The sequence below is a fragment of the Neocloeon triangulifer genome, unplaced genomic scaffold, assembly GCF_031216515.1.
Source record: "Neocloeon triangulifer isolate White Clay Creek 2 clone unplaced genomic scaffold, ASM3121651v1 ptg000001l, whole genome shotgun sequence".
In the NCBI taxonomy this organism is placed as follows: Eukaryota; Metazoa; Arthropoda; class Insecta; order Ephemeroptera; family Baetidae; genus Neocloeon; species Neocloeon triangulifer.
In genome coordinates this window covers 9,215,618-9,238,419 of record NW_026775544.1, presented here as the reverse complement: position 1 = coordinate 9,238,419, position 22,802 = coordinate 9,215,618, and the positions used below count along the sequence as shown (strand labels likewise).

The following is a 22,802-nucleotide window of genomic DNA, read 5'->3' as shown; positions in this document are numbered from 1 at the left end:
TTATTTTTATAAACTAGCTGGCACGAACTTTGCTTAATGTGCTTCAGCTCGTCAGGAGGAAAAGGGATGAGCAGAGGGAGAGAGACGTCATCATCAGAGAGAGAAAGACACGAGACAGGAAATACGCCGGCGAAATTTCCTCCCACAGAGCCTTATCTTGTTTTGCGAGTTAGTTTTTTGTTGTTTGCCCGGGTAATAACGCGCGAACCGCCACGGGTGGGATTTTGGGCAAACTTTTTCGCCAGACCTTGGCCGCCTCGCTTTTTGTTTGCCGTGCATTTTGCTGCTGCTTTGCATTCTCGGCGGCCGCATTTAATTAAAGCGCCGTGTTTGCCCAGATTTTTTTTCGTCGGCAGCCAATCTTTTTCTCTCTTTCTCTTCTTTCTCTTTTGGTTATTGGAAAGAGAGGGAAGCCGCCGCCGTCGGCTGGAGAGTAATGCACCCTTTGCTGCTGTGTTCTTGTTTCTGCTGGATTTATTACCATGATTGCTGCAGATCCAAAGCCAGCCCTGGGATCTTTTGGCTGGGCATTCATTCTGCTTGGCCGGATTAAATATCCTCCCTTGATCCACTCGTGACCAATCAGATTTGGCAACATCGTTTAGGAATTATGTGCCATCAGAGGCAACAGTTTGCGACAAACAGTTCCTCATTATTGGAAATCGGATCGGAGCAGGCGGCGGATTATTGCCGCTTGGGCAAACATTTATTAATCGACTCGGCCTGGATCAAAATAGAGGTACTCGGGCATGGAGGTAGCAAAAATTTCTGTCAAACGGAAGGAAACATCTCAAAATAAGTCGTTCGCAAGCGGATCTCCTTTTTTTCAATTCCCAAAAGACGTACGTACTTAACTTCCTTTTTTTAGGTACAAACTTGGAACAACACAAAAAAGCATTTAAAAATGAAAGTATACAGCGTTGGCGCTCTTTTATAGCATTTATACAAATAAGCTGATTAGAGCTTGTAGAGAGCGAAAATAAAATAACCACTATCAACTCTTAATTAAACCGAACTTTAGAATATACAAAAAAAAATGGAGATTTGAATTTTCAAGATTAAGTTTCCCAAAGTGTTTTTTTTTCTTTTTGCTTTTGCGAATAAAATAGAAAAAAAACCGAGAGTCAATTTAATTCACCATGATTAAAATCTTGATCTTGAAATTTTATAATTTTATAAAGATTGTGTTTTCCGTTGTTTTCCTTTAAAAATAATTTTTGAGAAGCGCTTATCAAAAATTCTACCACAACAGCCAATGTTGTGTTGAAAAAGGGGACGATGAAGTTGATTTATGAAGCACGCACAACTAATGATCAACATGCTGTCCACTAAAGGATGCTTGAAAAATATGAATTTTGCTTTTAAGGGTCTCAACGGGGGGGGGGGGGGGGGCGAAATATGTAAACAATTTTTATAACTAGCAAGTATTATTATTATATCTAATTTTCTCCCTCTCTTTTTATGTAGATTTTCCCTTTTAGAGTTGATATTGTTTTCTCCCTAATTTAATTCCTGACATATTTTCACTTTGCATTTGATGCGACTGACTTCTTCCATTTCCCTCAAGCGTCAAGCCGTTCTTAATATGACATGCATGTTCTGGCCGTGCTTTAGCGCTGACAGCTGCATTGCTAGGCACATGTATTATGTATATTGACGGCGCATATCACGTTGCGAGTCGCGGTTATTCGACTGCACTTCCCTAATATCGCCTTCTCCTCCCACACACGTCTCCAAGGCAAACGTGAGCCAATATTAAAGTCGCTCTGATTTATGGTTGAAGAGAGACGTGACGCTTCATTGATTAGCTCCCTCATCTGCAATTCACTCTCGCACGTTCAACGCACTCTCTGATATTATAGCTTTGTTAAGCAAGTGAAAATAAAACCTACGAAATGCAAGATGGGAAAACGCCTACACTTTCATGGAAAGGCTTTTCCCAGAATAGAATAAAAAAGAAATGAATATATACAAAAACCGTCTGATATCTTAAAATTAGGAAAAAGAAAATATCATTTTTTTCCAAAATTTTGATATAATTTTAATTATCACAGTAAGTGTAGCAAACGTTCGAATTCAAATATTTATATTATATTATTTATATATTTTACTGTTTCTTTTTTTAGATATATTTCCCTGGTAAATAGCAGCGGTGAGACGGTTTATTTGGGTCAAAACAAAATTTATGTCCCGAGTTTCTCCATTCCTGTCTACAATTTAGCACAAAAGCATTAAATTTCAATAATCAAGCTGTTTTCAGAGTCGAAGTCGTAAATTCTCGATAGCTTTGAATAATTTACGGTGAAAGTGAATTTTATCATCAGATACATAAAATACGTATATATTTCCTCTTGTCCTCGCAACAAAAACCAACAGGCTACTTCCTTTTCTAACAAAGGCAGTAAAAATCCAGAATTTACAGCAGTTTGCTGCTGACGCTGTAAAACATTACTTCATTGATTTCTTGTTTCCTCTTGTTATTTATTTTTCAAGAAACAACCAGCATTGGCAATGGTCTGAGCAGTAAAATTTCCAATTATTTATTTCCACCCTTTTCTACGAGCTTTATGTTGCCTGTTCGGTTTATCGTTAAACCTTCTTGGCCAACTTCAAAAGTGACCTTTTTACTACCGAGAATATAGTACCTGCATATTGATATATGGAACCATTCACAATTTCCACTCGCTTTTTCGGGGAAAATATATATTTCACTTTTTTTTTTCGTTCAATGCCATTTGCCCCGGAGCGCGAGATATGCTAATTCCAAATTAAATTCCACGTTCGACTTGATTAAATTGGGTTTGCCCATTTTCAGCTCCGGAACTGCACATCCTGGACGAGCACGGCCACGCCGTGTGGGATCGTTACTACAAGGTAGGCAGCAGGGTGGAATTGCTGTGTGAAGCCTCGAGGGTGCAGGAATCGCCATCGACAGTAGAGTGGAGGCAGGCTGGCGTGTCCCTTGCCGCAGTGGCGAAAAACCACTCTCGCCCCGAACTGAGGTAAAATGGCCAAAGAATTGGACAAAGTGGAAATTGGGTGCTTAAATAATCATGCAAATTTCTTTATGTATTGTGGTTGGCACAAATGGCTGCGGAATATTAATTATTCCTTTTAATATCTGTAACGAAAGAAAGGGTTTAGATTTTTCATGAAATTATGTTTAAGAATTTTTTATATAAATACATCATATATTCTTCATTCCTTTTCTATTCAACTTTTTATTATAAAATAACAAGAACTTAAATAAATGAAAATATAGATTCAAAACAATTAAAAAATATTTTTAATTTTTACATTTTCTTCCACTATTTTTAAGAAATTAAAGTATTAAGAATTAAGAAGCAGTGATTTTATCTTAGATAAGTACGATAATCTTCATCCATATTAGGCAAATTTTAAAGGAATGTTTTGCAAGAGTTAAAAATTCTAAATAGTTGTGAGTTTAGTTTAAATGTGGAAATCGTGATCTTGGTAGACCAATTTATTAAATTCTAACTGGAAATTACGTGGACCTCTCTCTGGTGGTGCTAACTGGCTCGTTAATTTGCAGCGTCACCTCTGGTACCCTGGTGGGCAAGGACACGGTGCGAACGGTGCTGACTTTGCAGCGCGCCCGCAAGGAGGACTCGGGCAATTACACTTGTGTTGTGGCCGACATCGCAGAGGCGACAGTCACCGTGCACATCTTGAATGGTGAGTCAGCCAATCATGCGGAAAGTGGCCCCGCGTCCAATTTATGGGCCAATTTCGGCGCGCGCCACGATAAATATCGGCTTGCCAGACCCAACTGGCGCCAAAATGAGAAGGAGGTTCTGCTGGTTTTATAGAAATGGATTGGAAAACAATTTAGCGAAAGCCGCGTGCGCCATCATATTTAAAGGGACAGCATGGAACGATTCAACACAGAGGGCCATTAATGCTGCAAGATAAAATTCAGAAGGCAAAAATATTTACGTAGCAACTAAAAAAATTCACAAGAAGTTTGATTATTATTATTTTATTTATATTTATTTCTTTATGGAAAACATGACACAAGGGATATTGAATATATTAATCAAAATTAATGTGGATTCTTAAAAGTGTTCAAACTACATTGTTATTTCCAACGGCTTTTAACTTTTAATTTTACGGAGTAATTTTAATGTAGATGAAAGTTAGCACCATCTAAGCACAGTAAAGCATTACTACACTAATAAAATTAAAATGAAGAGGGTAAAAAATCACTTACTATTAAATAAATTATAATTATTATTGTTTTTTATGCTTTTTTTATGAGATTTAGAAAATATTTTTTGATGCATTATAAGAATAAATTTTTCTTATTGCATTTATTTTTGTATGTTTCAAAAGGCTATTGAAGGGAGCCAGCCAAAGTGAAAATGTAATAAAATAATCCCTTCTCTGAAATCTACCCGCAGATTGGACGCTCGAAGGCTTTTTGAATCATAATCTCATTTATAAAGCATGGATCATCATTACGAACGCCAGCGCTCTCTTTTGTTTCAGAGCAAATATAAAAATATGGGCCACAGGCTGTGGCAAATACACTTGAATTGTTAATACGCTGATGGTGATATATTGATTCCGGTTTATACGCCCTAGCGTTAAAGGGGAGAGATGCGGAGAATTTCGCTCTTCGCTTCCTCCAGATATTTTCTCTCTCAGGCACTATATATTGTTTAACAATGCCCTCCTTTTTCGACAAGAGAGGAAAAAAAATGAAAAACAACTAGTTTGTTTTGTCGAGCAAAAAAATCGCTTTCGCGGCCGTTTTTAACTAAATTGCATTTCCACGAGTGAAATATGCTTCTTGTCTCTCGATTTTTTTGTTCTTTACTTGGAGCAAATTTAAGCATTTCCGAGCAATTTATCTCGGATTGACGCTGACAAAGTGCCTTTTCAACTCTCGGACACGAGTGCGGAAATAAGCTCGGCCAAACATTCACCAGCAAGAGCAGCTCGTCTTCTACTTGGTTTTTTGTAAAATTCCAGCCATAATTCAGTCGGAAGACTCACGTGCTCCTCAAGTGGCCTTTCGAGATTGCATCCCCGCAAGTATATGATGTATTTATGATTCGAGCCACATTATTTGCTTTAATACGGTTTTCCTTGCAAAAGGGATCATGCTCGGCTGCCATTCTGACGGATTAAATTTATTTGAGGCGAAAGGAAGCGTCTTCTTATTTATCTCTTGCGCACGTTGGGTGCTCATTGAAAGCAACTTTACTGCTTTTCCCTCTTAATCTCGTTTCGCATTCTCTCTCGAGCGAGATGTGGTTTTCTAGCTCGAACAATCCGGCCTAGATTTAACTTCTTGATGCTCTTCTTTTACAGACACGCACTCTGCTCAAAGCTCTCCGAGAATAAGATTTCAAAATCATATTTACCCAAGCGCAGCAGAGACGAGAGATGATATATATAATAAATTATTCTCCTTTTGGCAAAAAATAATTTTTTTTATAGCTTTTAAAAAATTTCATTCTCATTTCTTTTTATTCTCTTGACGTAAATTTCTTTTGTAGCCAAAAAAAGATTTTCACTCATATTCCATCCACCCGGATTTTATGTTATAAGTTCAGAATTCCTTTTTTCGCTTTTTTCATTCATATATTAAATGTCGATTAAGCGGAGTGAGAGAAAGTTTCTAAATGCGCAAAGAAAGAATTCGTTCGCCCTTTGCTCTTCTCGTGAGCGATAAGATGCCTTTCATAAAGACGTCCTGGGCATATCTTTCTCTCATCTTCATCTCCCTCGGCAACCGTGTTTCCCTTGAGCGAGGCAAAAGCACGTTATATTTTTAATTAAAAATAATGAAACTTTACGGTCGTTTGACACAAGTCTCGCTGTTGGAATATTCCGTTCTGTCTGCAGACGAGACGAGGAGTTATTTTCAATTTTCCACTTGCCTTACAAGATATGAGCGCAGCATTTCTTGCCCAGCCGCGCGCACTTCTTGCTTGTCCCTTATTGTTTTCAACTGAGTGAGACAGACGCAGTTGTTCCACATTGGTAAACCTGATGTATTCTAAATTAAATAATACATACATGTTATGTTGCTGCAAGTCATTCCTCATTTCGTACAAAAATAAAATATTCACTTCCTTCTAAAATTAATTTTTCAGAGAGTTAAATTATTAAAAATTCAAAATAAATAAACACTAACTTTGTTTTCATAAAATTCAATAAAAAGTTGAAACTATTTTAAAGCAATTTTTTTTTTCATCTTATTGAAGACTTGTATTGCAATGAAGCCCAGGAATGGCAATATGATTTCTCTTCCGCAATTGCACTTCCGATCTGGCTTGCGTTTTTCTCACATCTGCGGCGTAGTCGCTTTATTTGCACCGAGCCGCAGACTTGGAGAGACATCAAATTTCCATGAAAATGATGCAGCATGGAATGCAATCTTGTGGCTTCAAATTGATAACTCTTTGGGGAAAATGCAACTGCAGTTGTGTTGCGTTGTGCACAATTGTGTCAAGGATCTGCTTCTGTCGCAGAAATACGAATTGAAAAAAATTGAACTCACTTCAGAGGACAAAAAATAAAGCCCTACTCGAACATCTAAATTTTTCTCTCTGAAGTATGAACGTTGAATTTAATTGAAAATAAAAAAAATTACTGTACGATGTAAACATATTAAAAAATAACTAAAGTGGAATTTCCAATGAAATTTACGTTCATATTCGTACATAGGATTCTTTTCAATAAAAACCCACTTTTCACATCAGGCCACGTTTGTTACTATTTTAATATAGGAAAATTAATAAAAATATTTTTTTCATGTAATGTGGAATTTAGCATCAAATGGTTTGCTACCTGTACCAGGAAATTGATTTTAGGCATGCTGAAAGGTAGAAGCAAAGCAAACGGAACAGAAAACGGGGAAAATATGCTTTTAAAAATGTCGAAAATCGCTGTTTAATTTTTTTTCAGCGTATTTTGTGTATCATTAAATTACTGCAAATTTTATAAAAATTTTCTATAGTGAATACCGGAGAATGCTTCACATGAGCTTGATTATTATTATTTTATAGTAAAATTTAAACCCGTTTTCTATTTTTTATTCTCAGAAATTGTTACTTATTCCTTTCTACCAATTATAGATCCAATTAAACTACATACATATAAAAACATGTGAGAAGGAAAAGTATGCCAATTTTTGAGCTTTGTTTACTTGGAGGAGGAAATTGATTTCATGCATATTGAAAAATAAAAACAGACCGTAACAGACAGAAAATATTTTTCCACAAATTCAAATTTATCATACTGTGTGTATATCAGAGGTACTGCTTTTTCCAGATGTAAGGATGGGCAAAAAATAACAATTTGAATTTTTTAGGACCACAATAAGATGTTAAATGTCAAATAAGAATAAGAATATTCAATTTACAATTATTTCAGACTGATTTTAAAACGAATAAAACTTACTATTTGTCTAACACCGACAATCAGCCCAGCAATTCCAATAAAAAGTAACATTTTAACTTTTAATTGAACTAAATTTTATTTGAGGAGGTGTGTTTTTTTCTAAATAAAGTGGGCTTTAAACAAATTTTTTTGCCGTATCTTCAAATAGATTTTCTTTTTATTTCATTTAGTGCTCATCTCTGTTTAAGGCTATAATAATTTATAGATTTTCTTTTTCAACAATTTATTTTCTTATAATGACTTCCTGCAAGCATTACTAACGAGTTTTTGCTCTAATTTCCAGGAGAACTTCCTGCGGCAGTGCAGCACGGGACTTCCGGTCAAGCGCCAGTGACTCCGCTGCTTGGCGTCCTTGTCATACTGTCACACCTCGTGGTCACATGCCAGTCCAGGTGACGTCTCGTGGGACTCGAAGGTACACGGAATAATTCGCTCTTGCAAATAATATAAAAGCACCGGCGGTGCGAAATAGACGAGCGACGGGCCTTAATTACACAGACAATCACCGTCGGCAAATATAAATCTTTGGCTGCGGCGGCGCACATTGCGCGCGGCAATTAATTATGAAAACGTTTTCGCAGCGCCGCGCGCGCAATTTGCATATCAGAAGGGTTATTTCGCCGGGGTGCTTTGTTCGAAGGCGGCGCAATTGCAAACAATAATAATTCATTGCAATATAAGCAAGTGGCAGCCTAGGTGTGTGCGCGTTTAATTTTAATCGCGCTCGCGCGAGAAAACACACACGTGAATTGTTAAATTGAAACGACGGCTTAAACACTCGCGTTTGCTCGATTGCTTTGCTCGCTCGGCAAGAATGCTCACGGTTGAGTTTATTGGGTCGCAAAGTCGCGAGCGGAACACAAATATAACAACGAAGGGCGTTATGACAGTTTTATTTCATCAACTTTTATGATTAATAACGTTAGATCAAGTTTAATTTTTGCTACATTTTTAACACATATTTTATTATCTCTTGCTTTTATTTTAATAAAATGTTAATAAATAAGGTTATTTTATTTCATTAAAAATTAGTTATGTATAAATTTCATTTTTTTCCAATTTTATGTAATAGTCTCTCAGCAAAACAGAAAATCGTAACAATTGTAGATAATTCATTTACAAAAAAAAAAAAATTTTATCAACAAGATTCTATATTATTTGCATTGTAAATGAATTAAAATCGTCATGTTCAGTTGGATAATATTATTATTTGATGATTAGAAACTTAACTGTTTGTAATCTTCTTAAATTAATGGCGCAGTTGTATTTTGAAATCCTAATCCTTAATTGAATTGTTGCTAGATTAGTAAGTTTATCTTGTAAACATAATAAACATAAATATCATACATGGGTGCGCTCAACAATTTTGCGCTCGCGCTCGCGCTCGCGATCACTGGCAACAGTGCGCTCGCGCTCTGCGCTCGCGATCAAGATTTTGAAAATGTTGCGCTCGCGCTCTGCGCTCGCGCTCAAATTTTTAAAAAGTCTTGCGCTCACGCGTTGCGCTCAAAAATATTTTTATCCGAAGAAAAAGTGCAAATTTTAGACAAGTTTTTAATATAACAAAAAATACATCGGCAATTGGAAATGATAAAGTTGAAGTTAAATCACCAAAATTGGGATCAGTTTTGAAGTTTTTGGTATAAAAACACTGTTTTTCATTACAATTTTTGATCAAATTCGGGAATTTTTACCTTTGGTTTGAGCGCAAAATGAGCGCAATTGAGCGCTGCGCTCAGCGACCAATGCGCTCGCGCTCTGCGCTCGCGCTCACGATTTTGAAAATCGTGCGATCACGCTCTGCGCTCGCGCTCATGAGCGCAGAGCGCGAGCGCAGATCGCAGAGCGCAAAGTGCGCTCTGCCCATGTATGATAAATATAGTATTCTTTATTATGGATCTGATATTTTCTCAGCTTAAGAAATTGGAGACTCCATACTTATTTTCAGTTGTCAAAAACTAAGTATTTGCAATTGGAATAGAAAATAATTAAAAAAAGAACTACTTCGCACTTTCAGGGGTTGAATTTCAAAACAGCACGTCAGGCCAAAACTTATTAGCCACTTAATATTGTCAATATTTCTCAAATAAAAAGTTTCTAGGCAATGAACCCGAGACACCCTTATTTGCTCCGTAATAAGATTTTATTTTCCCAATTAAGAATGTCAGTGGAGTTTTCCTTTCTTGGATTAAAATATTGCAATGAATTTATTTTCTCTTTTTACTTGTTGAAGCAACGGAAGATGTATTTTTAGCATAAACTCTCTGACACTTAATTTTTATTACATTCTTTTAGTGCAACTTTTCACTGCAAAATCATCTCATCCAAACTTAAGCATTTTCGCGACTAAATTTTTTACACTCTGCTTGGAAGAGAATTGGACCGAGCGTCTAGTCAGCACAATCGCCATCATTTGCTGCAATAAAAGTAAAAAAGATATATCTGATTGCAGATCGAATCATCCACGGTCGAGGCTAAAAAGGAGCGAGAGCAGGAGACAGAGTAGCAAATATGAACATGTGCAAACCCCTCAACCGGAGTGAGTGTGTGCGATGGGATCAAAGAAAAAGGAGAGATTTACAGGTGCCAAATTAACTTTGAGCGCCGGAGAGACTCAAGCGTTTTTTATACACTGGTGCAGAGACAAGATGATGGTGTTTGAGAAAAAAAGAAGAGTTATATTTCAATAGTCATATCAACCAAATTAATATACTTATTTTCGGACATGTTGAGACAATGGCAGCCAATTAAGTTGTGTTTTTGATAATGGGGGAAAAGTGAGAAGTCGACGAAGAGATGGTTTTAACACATAGTGAGCCGTGATAAGGATTGCTAAATTGTGCGTGGCAAATAAATGCTGGATTGTGAAAAAAAGTATCAATTTACGCTAAGCTGCAAAGATTCTATGTTAAATTTACCTGTTTATCATATATAAAATGATAGATTGGGATTGTATCAATGTGTTGTTTCAAAAAATAAAGAAAGGTAAAAATCAGCATGTTGTTGGATTAAAATTATTTCAATACCTGTTTTGTTAATTTTTAAATAAAGTTTATACAGTGGCGCAAAAATAACAAAATCTAGTGTTTTAAGTTTTAAAGTTTTATTAAAATGTTTGCTAGGAAATTTATTGTTGCCATCATTCTTTTAATAATATCAAAAACTGTATCAAACCATTAAAAGTTGCCACACTCTAGCATAATAAACATAATTTATTAGAAACAATAAAATCTTATTTTTATTAACTAAACAATTATTTTTTAGTATAGAATTATAGTAGTAAAATGATAATTTTTTGCTTACAATTAGAGCGCAAAACTTTAAGAAAAAGATGCACAAAGACCTTTGTCAAGTAAATATTAATTACAATTGCGTAAAGAAATTTTATGGATTTTAAATTTATAGTATTCATTTATAAGCGTTGTTATACCCACCCTTGTTTAAATAAGGGTGAGGTTGGTTGAGGGTAGCTCTGCGAGGTGGCAGCTGCTGTTCCACCCCAACAGGCACCCCTGCTTTTGATTCCGAGCAAGAGCGACGCGGAGAGAAAACTCGCCAACTACGTCGCTCAATCGAGGAAGGCGTTTGAAATCCGGCGGCACAAAGCAATGTTCGTCGTGACCTCTTTTTGGAAACAAATTTGCATTTCCAGAACGGACCAATACTCCAAAATAATGTGAAGAAGGATTTCCAACAGCGCCAGGTTCACAATGGATCAATACAAGGCACTGGGCCACATCGGCGAAGGGGCCCACGGGGTCGTGACGAGGGCCGTTCACAAAGCCACGGGAAAAGACGTGGCAATGAAAAAGTTGTACTTGCGACGGCCGGACGAAGAGGTGCCTATTCAAATTCTCAGGGAGATCAAACTGCTGCAGAAAGTGCAGTGCAAATATGTGAGTTTATTTTGCACTCTCATTACAGAGGGAAAGTGTTTTAATTTTATCATTGTTATTTTGATTGGCAGGTGATTAAACTGCTGGAGGTTTTGCCACAGGGCATCTGCTTTGTTCTTGTTTTCGAGTACATGCCCACAGGACTGGCGGAAATGATCAAAGACCCGCAAAGTCCTTTGACTGAGGCGCAAATCAAAAGATACTTGGAGATGCTCCTTCAAGGAGTTGAATATCTGCACTCGCAATATATAATGCACAGAGTGAGAGAATCGATTTTCGTGAAAGGAGTTTATTTCAGGTCTTTTATAAAGAAAACTTGTTTTAGGATTTGAAACCAGCGAATCTCTTAATTAGCTACAAAGGTGTTTTGAAAATCGCCGATCTTGGTCAAGCCCGTTTGTTTGACTTGAAGGCCAACGAGAAAAGACCCTACTCGCATCAGGTCGCGTCGAGATGGTACAGGGCGCCGGAACTATTGTACGGCGCCAAGATTTATACTGAGGCTGTGGATATTTGGGCTGTCGGCTGCATCTTTGGAGAAATGCTAAACAGAGCTCCACTGTTTAGGGTATTTTTTTCTCAAGAATTAACAATTATTTTGTTGTTGTTGGCCTGCGCTCTTAAGAATTATAAAATATTTTCCATTAAATTATATTTTTATCATAATATATGAATTTTTAGTAATTTTTTTGTATGAAAAGTTTAATATATAATTTAACCATTTTAGGGTGCAAGTGATATAGAGCAGCTCTGTGTGGTGCAGAGGATGATGGGAACACCAAGCACAAGAGATTGGCCTGAATTAGAAACGCTTCCAGATTACAATAAAATCACTTTCACACCAATGAAAGCTCTGCCCTTTGAAAAGATCATCCCCAACTGCAGTTCTTCCACATTAGACCTCACGAAAAAATTCATAGTTTATAACCCGAGCTTACGCATTTCTGCAAAGAAGGTATGTTCTAAAGTTTGATCTTAAAATAACGTGCGATAATTAAAAAAAAAAAAATTATTAGGCACTGGAGCATAAGTATTTTTTTAGTATGCCCCTGCCGTGTCCAATGCCGGACATGCCCAAGCCATTTGATGGTCACAGGGAAAAGTTCAACCAAGATTCGCCTGATGTCGGCGGCCCGAGTGGTATTTTCAATAATTTTGACAAAATGCAAATAATTTAAAAATAAAAATATTTGGCATTTATCTTGCGGCAAAATGGATTATTTTATTTTGCATGAAATTCTCCTTCAAAATTTAAGCACAAACAATTGTGCCCAAGGGGTCGGAGATGAAGAAGGTGTGCAGTGAAATGGCTGAATAATCAACCACCCAGTCAAAAAGACATTGTGGACCATCAGGAATAACCGCCTGCACTGCGGATAGAGGAACGTCTTCATCGTAGTTGCGAATGCCTGGACGAACAACAGTCTCGCCAAAGTTTTGGAAGCCCAGTCCAACAAAATCATTGCCGTTGTACATCAGGAACCAAGGATCGAAATCAGTGCAGCTTCCATTTGAGCCCATGTTATCATAGTAATGGATACCTTAAATAATTTTTAAAATTTGTAAAATTTAAAAATGGTTGATTTTTTAAATTAAAATTACCCATTCCCTTGATGCAACCGCAAAGCACGTATCTGGTAGTTGAAACCAACTCGGCTCTGTCGAGAGGGATTTTAACAGCCTCGCTGTACTTATTGCTCTTTTGAATCCAAAGCTCCACAAAAGTTCCTTCGCTGAGATCATTTCTACCGCCAGCATCCAAAACACCTAAAATTTTCAGTCGATTACAATTAAAAATAATTCTCAAACTAAAATGATAGATTTACTAGGAGACACAAAGAATGCGGTGGCAGTCCAAACGTCGCGTCCAAATCTAACCAGCCTGCGGAATGAGGGGTTCAATTCGAAAGGATAGCTACCATTGGTATTTGCAGTATCCTCATCTGGAATCTGCGAAATGCATTTTATATTTTAGTCCCTAATACGCTTGGGAAGAAATAAAAAAATTTCTATTCATTATTAACTGATTGAAAAATAAATTATAATTAAAATAATTTTTTGTTACTTTTTGTAACCTGCTTTAATTTAAAAGGAATAAAAACAACAATATTCACGGCATTTTGCCAAATTTACACAAAACTTTCTAAAAAAAGACAATCAGACAATTCAGGCCAAGAATGAAATGTATGTATCTTTTTCAAGAAAATATTAAAAAATTCACAAATTGGGGGAGAATTTAAATTTAATCTATTATATCAATAGTGTTATTCTTGCACTTTGGTGAATTTTGATTTAATATATTTGTTAAAAAAATATACATTTATAAAATCTATTTTACTCATTTCAATATTCACCATCTCACATCTTCGTTCTAGTTTCAAAATAACTTACACTGTATTGCTCTCCAGCAATGAATCCGTTGAGGTCCAAAATTATGCAAAACCTCTCATTGTCCTCTTGGCAGTGGATTGTGAATGGGTCTCCAGCGTCACCAGGAACCTCGACCCAGGTGATCTTGTCCGAGTCAACTTCGGCTTTGGTCCTGGGAATGTCGTACAACGTGTTCGGGACAAATTTGATAGGAAACCACTTTGCTATAGCAGGGAAAAATAAAAAAAAGCAACATTAGCAATACTTCTTGTGTGGCACTTTGGGCAAAGGTTGCCCGAATTAAAGCAAAGAATGCGACGAGCGACCGAAATTGCATTCCCACGCCCTTTTTGTCGCCCGACGTGTCGCGCGCTACCCTTTGAAGAAAAAGGGGTGCCAAGTATGCAACACGCTCTCTCCGGCGCCTCGCCTCGAGATTCATCCATCATGCATGGCGCAAAATATCATCACGCGTACTCACCCACGAAGCCGTCATGTAATCCAGCTGCAACACAAAAAGAAAATCGATTAGGGAAATATTTTTTCTGCATTTTTTCTCATTTGCCGCGTGGGAAAGTGCGCACTTTTCCGCCCAGCACGCATCCTCCGTTCTTCGTGGGGAGGCCAAATTATTATGGCTATCATTTGGGAAACCTCTTAATACATGAGAGGTGCACTTATTTTTTTACCTTGATTCGTGCTCTTATAAAAAATGAAAATAAGGATACTCTTGTCAGCATGAGAGAAAAAAACGTCTCAATTTGGTTGGAAAAAAAGAAAAATCCTGGCCCTGGTGAATAAATGAAAGTGATTGGGAGGGAAAATTCCCATCTTCGGATATGTTTTCCTGCCTAAGGCTCCCTCAGCTTCTATCAGGTGAATTTTTTCCTGCCTGGAAATCTTTCGTCCGGTGCGTTATAATATATCAAAGAAGGAGGGTGAAATGCAGTGCGGTGATTAAATCTCCATCTCAAAAAGTTTGCAGCGCGCGCCTCGCCGGCCTAATGGGAATCAAAACTTTAAATTGTTATCTCTCAACTCGCGCCTGCAAATACAAATCGTTATATATGGCGCTCACCGGCGATATCAATTGCGCGATCGCTCAAAACTGCGCACTGTGATTGATTTTACCAGCGAAACTTTATACCCGGGGATATTTTTTTCGCCAACCCCGAGAAGACATTAATTCTCATCAAACGCAGCGATTTTGATCGAAATTGGCAGTGCGAGGCTCAGAAAATGGTGGCAAAAGTTTGAAAAACTCCTGAGATCTAGATCCTTTAATGAGAGTGTCATTTTTCACGACGCCTCGGCCGATGTGGATTTAAGCGACTCTATCTTGGTGCCGTGTCCATAAAATTAGAATTCTCATCAGCATAGAGAAGAGAATATGAAACGGCTTTGATATTGTGATAGAAAAATTTTTTATTTATGATAGAAAAATGCTATATTATATTAGTGACCATAAAAACATCAAATAATTGAATTTTAAAAATTTTCTCTGCATTTCGCCTGATACGTGAAAATTATGAATTCAATTAATAAAAAAAAATTAATTTTTAAAATAAAATATGATTTTGTTTTTCATTACGATAATAAAAAGAAGCAAAATAATTTAAATCATATTTAACAAAATAAAAAAATGATGAAAGAAAAGAAAAAAATTAAATTAAATTTTATATTAAAAGTATGAATAATAATAATTAATTTTAAGAATTAAATTGTTTCATTATTCATTGTGTTCCTTCTAAACTTGCTCAGAATGGTACCTGGAAATGTATTTTTGATTTTATTTCAAAAGGCACTTGTCGTCACTGCCTGGGCGACAGGTTGCTACTTCTTCTCGAGTCAAAGGGTCTTTGGCGAATACATACAAACGAGAGGCGTCGTCACTCACTCTAATTATATTTAATTGAATAAGTTTGCGACTGTGTCTCTGAGCGAAAGGGAGAAGAAGTAATAATTTCGTCACCTGCGCGAATTTCTCGTCAACAGCCGCTCGCAATTCGCGCTTTTGCTCTCCCTGTTGTGCACGAGAAAAGCTCCCTCTGCAGCCCTCGAAGTGTGTGCGGTTCGATGCGACGCACAATACCCACCTTTTGCCATCCCCGATGCTCACACAATACACGCGCAAATTGTGTGCCTTGTCATTTCTATACCCGCGTGTGAAGGGCAAACATAACTCTGTAATTAGCGCATTTCGCCGGCGCACACACACACAGCTAGCAGCGCGTCTTCTAATCCAACGGGCCCTTAGTTTTCGCACAGAGGCGGAAGCTTCAAATTAACTCGACGCCTTCCTTCGGTAAATGTTCGTCGATGGCGGAATTATGCGGAGAATTACACACACTCAGTCTGAATAACGATTGCAGTAATGTGCAACCCTCTGAGGACTTGTTAAGAGCAAGGGTTTTAACTTTACCATTTAATTGTTTCAAGAGCTACGTTAATAACAATAGCGACTGCAAGGGTTCAAATAATATGAAATAATAGTTTTGAATATTCTACTTTTAGAAATAAAATATTAAGTAATTAATAGAAGATAAATGATAAATTAAATACATTTTTCTTGAGCTGCAATTGCAATTATGTTAAAATTATTTATCATTAAATTAGATAATATTTAATTTATTACAGAAAATTAATATCACTTAATTTTTCATAAAACATTTAACTTTTAAAGAATTCTTGCAAGAAATTTTAATTTACTTATTTATTAGCCTAAGCCATGGTATTAACTTATTTATTTTAGCCTCTTAGCCATTTGTATGTAATTATCCTATTTAGTTGCAAATTTATTTATCTTATTCATTTCAATTTTCATAGTAGTAAAATCGTCACATACTTTTCAAATTTTGGGTTGACATCGCAAATTTAATCAAAGAAAAGTGTAAAATGTGAGCATTTTTTACATTCAGCCTTACTCGGCCCATGCCTCATTATAATAACTCACTAAAGTAAAATGAGTTGTAATTTGATTGATAAATATGCCCTGAAAAAGTTTATAGTGATTTAATACTTAAAGCTTCTCTTTCTACGTTTTTCCTTTGTCAAATCCCGTGGCTAATTAAACTACCATTATTCACATCTAATTTAGTAAAAATTATGATCCCATCACTCCTTTCTTTTGTAAGTAAAGCTTTGCATCTTCCGCAGAGGTCTACCCATAATATATAAGTTAAGAAAAAGAAAGTTCTAAAACGATTAAAACTTCTCTCTCCGTTGATTTACCCTTTTCATCGGCGCGGCGGAAATTACGTTAAAAAAGTCGCTGCGCATTTGCACGAGCACTCTACCTATCGTGCCTAATGAAATATTGATTTCGAGCGAAAAAACGGAGAGTTTATCAACTTCAAAGTAATTACTTCCAAATTGGCCACTTGAAGACAAGAGAGAGGAGCCGCGAAATGCTTGAAGAGATATGAAGATGAAAATTATCTCGCCCGCCCCCTATGTCCTGAAACGGATTAAAAGAGCCTTTAACCTCGGCGAGCGGCGAAATCAGCCGCTCTCGAATTCCCTTGCCGGCTTTTCAAAGGGTTTTTATTTTGACTGCGATTAGGCTGTCCACTTGCGCTTTATTGGTAATCCCTTAATGCCTGCTTGCGCGCACACCGCCTCTAAATCATTATAGATGATCGCTTGATCGCCTCTTTTCCCTTTGGCGACTGTCAGACTTTTCCAAGCCATTCTGCACATATTGACTTCAAAAGATGCCAGATGGCATCAATTTTGAAAGTTTGATTGTATCCATAACTGGGGAACAAGGATTTTTCAAAATCGATTGATTGAAAAGACAAAATGTGTAATATGGCTACTGATTGCACACAAAAAATAACTATGCATGTTTAGACCTTTGCCTAGATTGATAAACTAATTTAATTCACAACCGTGTAAATATCTCAACTCAAATTAATATACTAGAATTTATAAGAAAGTATTAATAATAATCCAACTCTTTTCAGTTGAAATTAAATGATTTCCTAACACATTTACTTTTTGTTTAAGAAATTGAACAATTGGGGAAAAAATTCAATTTTTAAGAAGATAAAAACATAGTTGAATATAAGATTTAATTAATTTCATTTCAAATTTAAATACACTTATTTTAATGCTTTTAATTAGAATATTCTAAAACCACCTGCAGATCTGGTAGAAGTTGGATAAATTTCCCATCCTATTATGCTTTTTACAAGTTTTTTTTAGACATATTTCCCATGGAGATGGCAAGTATGAAAACACATTTTTCAAATTTATTATTATTCTGTTATAACTCAGTAATAATTATTAGCTACAGCCTACAGGTTAAAAAGGTTAAAATTAGTAGCGGATCTTTGATGCCAAACATTTGAGCCAGCAGGGAACCATGTGTGATATATAAATGGCGCACCACAGAGTTTGCTGATGATGTGTCACATCCAGGAGAATATAAATAGACTGCCTTTCGTTCTCCCTACACGCTGACCGCTAATTATTATTCTGCCACGGACAGTCATTCATTACAGGCGAAGCAACAAGCTCTAATAACCGGCCACCGGGGAAAAGTGCTCCCTGCTTTTGAAAAAAAACTGATAAAAAGAGCAAGCAGCGGCACGGAAGATTAGCAGAGTCAGCAATTAGGTATTACTGCGCACACTGAACAATTTGATTAAGCTGCTTTTAATAAAATTGCGTTTAAATTTTTTTCACACATGAAAAAAATTGCCAAAATATTTGCTTAGCCTACGAGCGTTACCAAGAATGGAATGGAATTATGGAGCTCCTTTGCTATAAATCAATTTTTTTTTAATAAATTTATATAAATATAAAAAAAGTAATCTACGTAGAGCAAAATAAGCCGTTGAAAAAAAGAGTTGAACGTTTCGTTACCACACTTTAAAAACGCAATACAGACAGGAACCGAAACAGGATAATGTAGAGCACCGCAGAAAAATAAATATTATATTATATATCCTGCGGCAAGCCATGTGGTTTTTTAAAGCCTGGCATAATTTAAATCATATTGTGCCTTTTTTAAATGGACTAAAAAATTTATTTTTGCAGACAATTCTCTTTATACTGAAGTTAAAAGCAATAATGAATTTACGAATTGAAAGTTTCAGAAGCAGCAAACTTTTTTAAGCTGTTGAACTTTCAAAATGTGACTTTTAACAAGCGCATTGAAAACGAGAGAAAAGTACAAGTTCTCGGCACATCAAGTTGGGAGCAAAACGAAACAATTTAATTGAGTTCTCTTGTCACAAGTTCTCTGGAGAGTCACATAATTTTTTGCGACATTTTCAAGTGGTATTCCAACCAAACTTGCGACTTTTGGTGCGTGCGCCAAAGTTGAGGCGCGCAGATGAGAGTGAGCAAGAAATTTTGAGAGAGACACGTCAGTGTGCAAGAGAGAGGAAGCAAAGAGCAAATTAGAAGCGGCCGTCAGAGAAGTGTTTCTGGCCGGCGGGCACAGATTTTCCCTTGGATTTTCGACGGCGCAGAGCATTGCTTGTTCCTCGCAAACTTTGATATTAATTGAACACAGCGACGACTTTAATAAGTTATCCCGCACGCGTGCATTAATTCGTCGGTAGATACAAACTCTCTACAACTAACCGTTGTTTACGCGCTGTGCTACAAGGGAATTATTAGATTATATACGCGTAATAAGTCATGGCCCCTAATTATTACATCTCTCTCTCTCCGCTCCCAAAGGAACAACAGCAATAGTAATTATTGCATCTCCCATAATGGCCGGCAAAAAGCGGCAAGCACCGCCATCAAACATTTAATAACGCCCGCGCGCTGTTTTCCGGGCTCGATTATTTCTTCGGCGTTTAATTTGAAACACGACGCCACCACTAATTATTTCCAGCCAATTATCATTTGCTGTAATTCCCCATGTGACGCAGCAACTGCGATTATTAAATAAAAAATTCACACTGCCCCGAAAATAGCATTCGAAATAAATGGTAGGTTTCATTTGGACTATTTTTATAGCTTTGAACTAAAATAAAATATTTTCGAAAAAATATACCTCTTGGAGTAGCAAGGCAAGCCGCAATTAGAGCACTCAGTACCAGGAGAGTCTTCATTTTTTAAACGTTCGTCTTTAGACGCTCAACAACAGAGAGTGACTAAACCTGTTATTCGAGATTCCTTTTTATATCTCCGCTTCATCACGATTCCACGCTAATGCGCGGAACGAGAGGCCCAATATCAGCGTCCAGAGATTAAATAATGTGGCAGGTGCTCAAAGGTCGCGTATACCTTGAATGACGCCTGCGATTTTTCGCATAAGAAAAAAAACTGAAATATAAAAAGCCTCAAGGGCAATGAAGAATTCGAAACTACGCAAGTCTCATTAATGAATATAAAAAAACACGAAAGTTAACTGTTTATAATGTGCGTTAAATTTTTAATTGCATGGAGTTTTTTATCCAGTGGCGTATGTTTGTTCAATGATACTTAATTTATAATAGTAATAGCTTATTTATCAGTTCAAAACGTAATAATGAAATAAAAGAATAAAAAGAAATTTTCTATTCAAAAGTTTTAAATCGCTGTAACAATATATTAAACGTTATTGATCAAAATAACATCTCGTCGCTTGTATATCTTGAGATTTATTTGCGGGTTTACCGCGGCGGCAGAGTCCATGTTAATGTTGGGCGTCGTTTCAGCAGACATCATCTGTTAGTTGCTCTCCTCTTTTTCCAATTTAAAATTTTTATATTGGTCGAGAAGAATATAATATAATGATAATAATTATAAAATCTAAAAAATTCGCTGCAATTGCAATAATTATCATAATGGTGATTAGAATTTTAAGTCGGCTTTTCCTCGATGTGTTTTGTGAGTTGTTTATTATTTAAATAAAAAAAACATCAAGGAAAAGCCGACTTTAAATTAAAATCACCATGAAACAACCTTAAATTGTGAATTTCTGCTACAAAATTATCAAAATATTAAAAAAAAAAATAATAATAATAATAATAAAATATTTGTTTCCATGGGATTAATTTTTAATGGGGCGTTGTTTTACTTTGTTTCTATTTATTTGTTTATTTTTTTAGCAACATTTAATTGAAAATGAATTTCTTTTGTTTAATTCGTAGTATTTAAAATCAAATTCTGTTCACAGAGATAAATTTGATTAAAATTAATTGAGGCTTAAACAAGTTTCATCACATTTTTATCAATATTAGTATTTTTGTTTGGACCAAAAGCTTTGGCAAAAGATTTAGATTAACGATGATCAATCAATCTCTCCGACCTTTGAAAGCAAGCCTTTTTTTCGATGAATAGACAGTTTTAATCTAAAAGTCCGCTGCACGTCAATATTTGCTTTTGGGCCTCGCGCGTTGATTACACGTGACTCGATGCATCTCCGAAGCAGCACAAACTAACAAGACATTGATTGTGAGACGTGCATTGAATTATGTAATGATGATATGTATACCTCGCCGTCGCGATTAGCAGACTATGGAAGCTTCTGGGCTGCCTTCCGATTTAACACGCGAGCATTATATATCAGGTATCAGAGAGGCGCTGCCTAGCAGATGTCTTCACGTCGTCGCTCATAATTATAGAGCTGACAAGTTCGCACGAATCATTAATTCACTTTGAACTTACCGCTCGTCGGCTTGGGCACTGATTATCGCTCGATCCCATTACCTGCCTGCAACTCGCGCGCTGCGCTCTTGACACGCCGCAAGTTGCGAATTCACCCCAACTGCGCAGTGCTGCAAATGTCAGAAGCAGCCGCCGAGAGAGTGAAACAAACTCGAGCCCTTTTGCACTTGAAATGATTGCTTGCTATTCGAATTTCGCAGAAAGGAACAATTTGGTTTTGTGTGTAGAGTTTTCACGAATAGAGTGGCCCTTGTCCTTGATGTGTCGAACTGCCCCGAATTCATTGATTTCTTTTGTTTCCTTTTCCGCATTTCCTGACGATCTGCTTGATATTTTTCTTGGGGATTTCTATCAAAATTGTGTGCGTCGGATCGGACAGAGCAAAGTAAAGCAAATTTATATACTAAAATAAATTTGTTTATTATTTAGTTTTGTGTATTATAATAATAAGAAAACAATAATGGCCATAAAATTTTCATTATTTTGTCTTATTATTGAGACAGATTAACCAAATTTAAATTAATTAGCGATTAATCGATTATGTCTGTCTTGATAATGATTGAGCTGAATTTTGAATTTTCTTTATCACTGACTGCATCACCAAATGCAATTTTAATCCTGCTGAGGTTACAATCAAGAGCAAAGATCTGCCAGCAATAAAAAATAGCCATAGAGATTGTCTAATTTTGACGCAGAGATTATAAATTTAATTAATCATAATTAGTATAAGCCTACAAATTGTTTTATCTTTATCATCCAACTACGCACGCAGGATAATCCTTTTGTTAGCTAATATTCTATCAACCGAGCAAACTGCTGTAGCGGCACATTAATTAATCGAGCGGATTTGATCTCAGGGTTACAATTGGTGAAGCCAAAATACTCAGTTGGCTCAAATGTATCTTCTTTGATGGCAATTGGTATAATTCTTAATAAATAATTTAAGCAGGTCACTAAATTGCAAATTTAATTTTCAATCAGGCGAATTTCCTCAAAATAGTTTTCTAGATCAGTTGAAGACTTTTTCAAAAAATTTTAATTATCTGAAAATAGAACAAACACTTTAATTTAAAGTTTTCATCGGATTTCTTATTATTTTGGTAACAAAATTCCTATCAACCTCAAAAATATACTTTGATAAAAATTATTGTGAACCAATATTTTAGGACCTTTCGCGGACAAATCATTGGTGAGAATTTTGTTTTAATTCTAAATTTGCTCAGAAGAATTATGTTGAATTTCAGGAATGTAAAAGAAATTTAAAAATTGTTGCAAAGAAAAAATAAAAAATGTAATGAACTTTGCAATATATAAGTCAAAATGTGGAAAACAAAATTAAAAAATGTGTCGCGTGTACATATTCATTTAAAAGCATAAAAACAAAGAGGACAAACAAGATTTTTTTGGCATTTTGGCAAGAAATTTTTGGTATAATGGATGCGAGGCTTTCTTTAGCCTCTAAATAATAACTTTAATTCAAAATTTCTT

At 36.1% G+C, this 22,802-nt stretch overlaps 3 protein-coding genes across 8 annotated transcripts in view; 2 read left to right on the top strand and 1 right to left on the bottom strand.

Moving 5' to 3' along the window:
* LOC132195049 (uncharacterized) overlaps window positions 1-10,424 on the top strand; it is a 151,709-nt gene extending 141,285 nt beyond the window's left edge. For all 6 annotated transcript variants that reach the window (XM_059616786.1, XM_059616796.1, XM_059616763.1 and 3 more), the window contains 4 exons: window positions 2,816-3,002; window positions 3,554-3,696; window positions 7,718-7,849; window positions 9,887-10,424. In XM_059616786.1, coding sequence (XP_059472769.1) covers window positions 2,816-3,002; window positions 3,554-3,696; window positions 7,718-7,830 — 443 coding nt within the window. In that variant the 3' untranslated portion in view covers window positions 7,831-7,849; window positions 9,887-10,424. The remainder of the gene's footprint in view (window positions 1-2,815; window positions 3,003-3,553; window positions 3,697-7,717; window positions 7,850-9,886) is intronic.
* Window positions 10,425-11,034: 610 nt separating this feature from the next.
* On the top strand, window positions 11,035-12,532 carry LOC132193628 (cyclin-dependent kinase 20-like). Its single transcript, XM_059614413.1, has 5 exons — window positions 11,035-11,330; window positions 11,402-11,590; window positions 11,656-11,898; window positions 12,058-12,285; window positions 12,347-12,532. Exons 1-5 carry the CDS (start codon window positions 11,145-11,147, stop codon window positions 12,506-12,508), a joined length of 1,008 nt encoding a protein of 335 aa, XP_059470396.1. The 5' UTR covers window positions 11,035-11,144; the 3' UTR covers window positions 12,509-12,532.
* LOC132193638 (uncharacterized) lies at window positions 12,527-19,853 on the bottom strand. The gene is made up of 6 exons (XM_059614426.1): window positions 19,717-19,853; window positions 14,182-14,205; window positions 13,722-13,924; window positions 13,157-13,280; window positions 12,933-13,097; window positions 12,527-12,871 (listed from the first exon to the last, which is right to left on the bottom strand). The coding sequence occupies exons 1-6, from the start codon at window positions 19,772-19,774 to the stop codon at window positions 12,582-12,584; spliced, it is 864 nt and encodes a 287-aa protein (XP_059470409.1). The 5' UTR covers window positions 19,775-19,853; the 3' UTR covers window positions 12,527-12,581.
* Window positions 19,854-22,802: the final 2,949 nt, after the last annotated feature.

Coding starts and splice junctions, on each gene's coding strand:
- LOC132193628 (XM_059614413.1), top strand. CDS start 11,145: ATGGATCAATACAAGGCACTGGGCCACATCGGCGAAGGGGCCCACGGG. Junction 11,591..11,655: donor CGCAATATATAATGCACAGA/GTGAGAGAATCG, acceptor AACTTGTTTTAG/GATTTGAAACCAGCGAATCT. Junction 12,286..12,346: donor TACGCATTTCTGCAAAGAAG/GTATGTTCTAAA, acceptor AAAAATTATTAG/GCACTGGAGCATAAGTATTT.
- LOC132193638 (XM_059614426.1), bottom strand. CDS start 19,774: ATGAAGACTCTCCTGGTACTGAGTGCTCTAATTGCGGCTTGCCTTGCT. Junction 14,206..19,716: donor TTGCCTTGCTACTCCAAGAG/GTATATTTTTTC, acceptor TTTGTGTTGCAG/CTGGATTACATGACGGCTTC. Junction 13,925..14,181: donor ATTACATGACGGCTTCGTGG/GTGAGTACGCGT, acceptor TCCCTGCTATAG/CAAAGTGGTTTCCTATCAAA.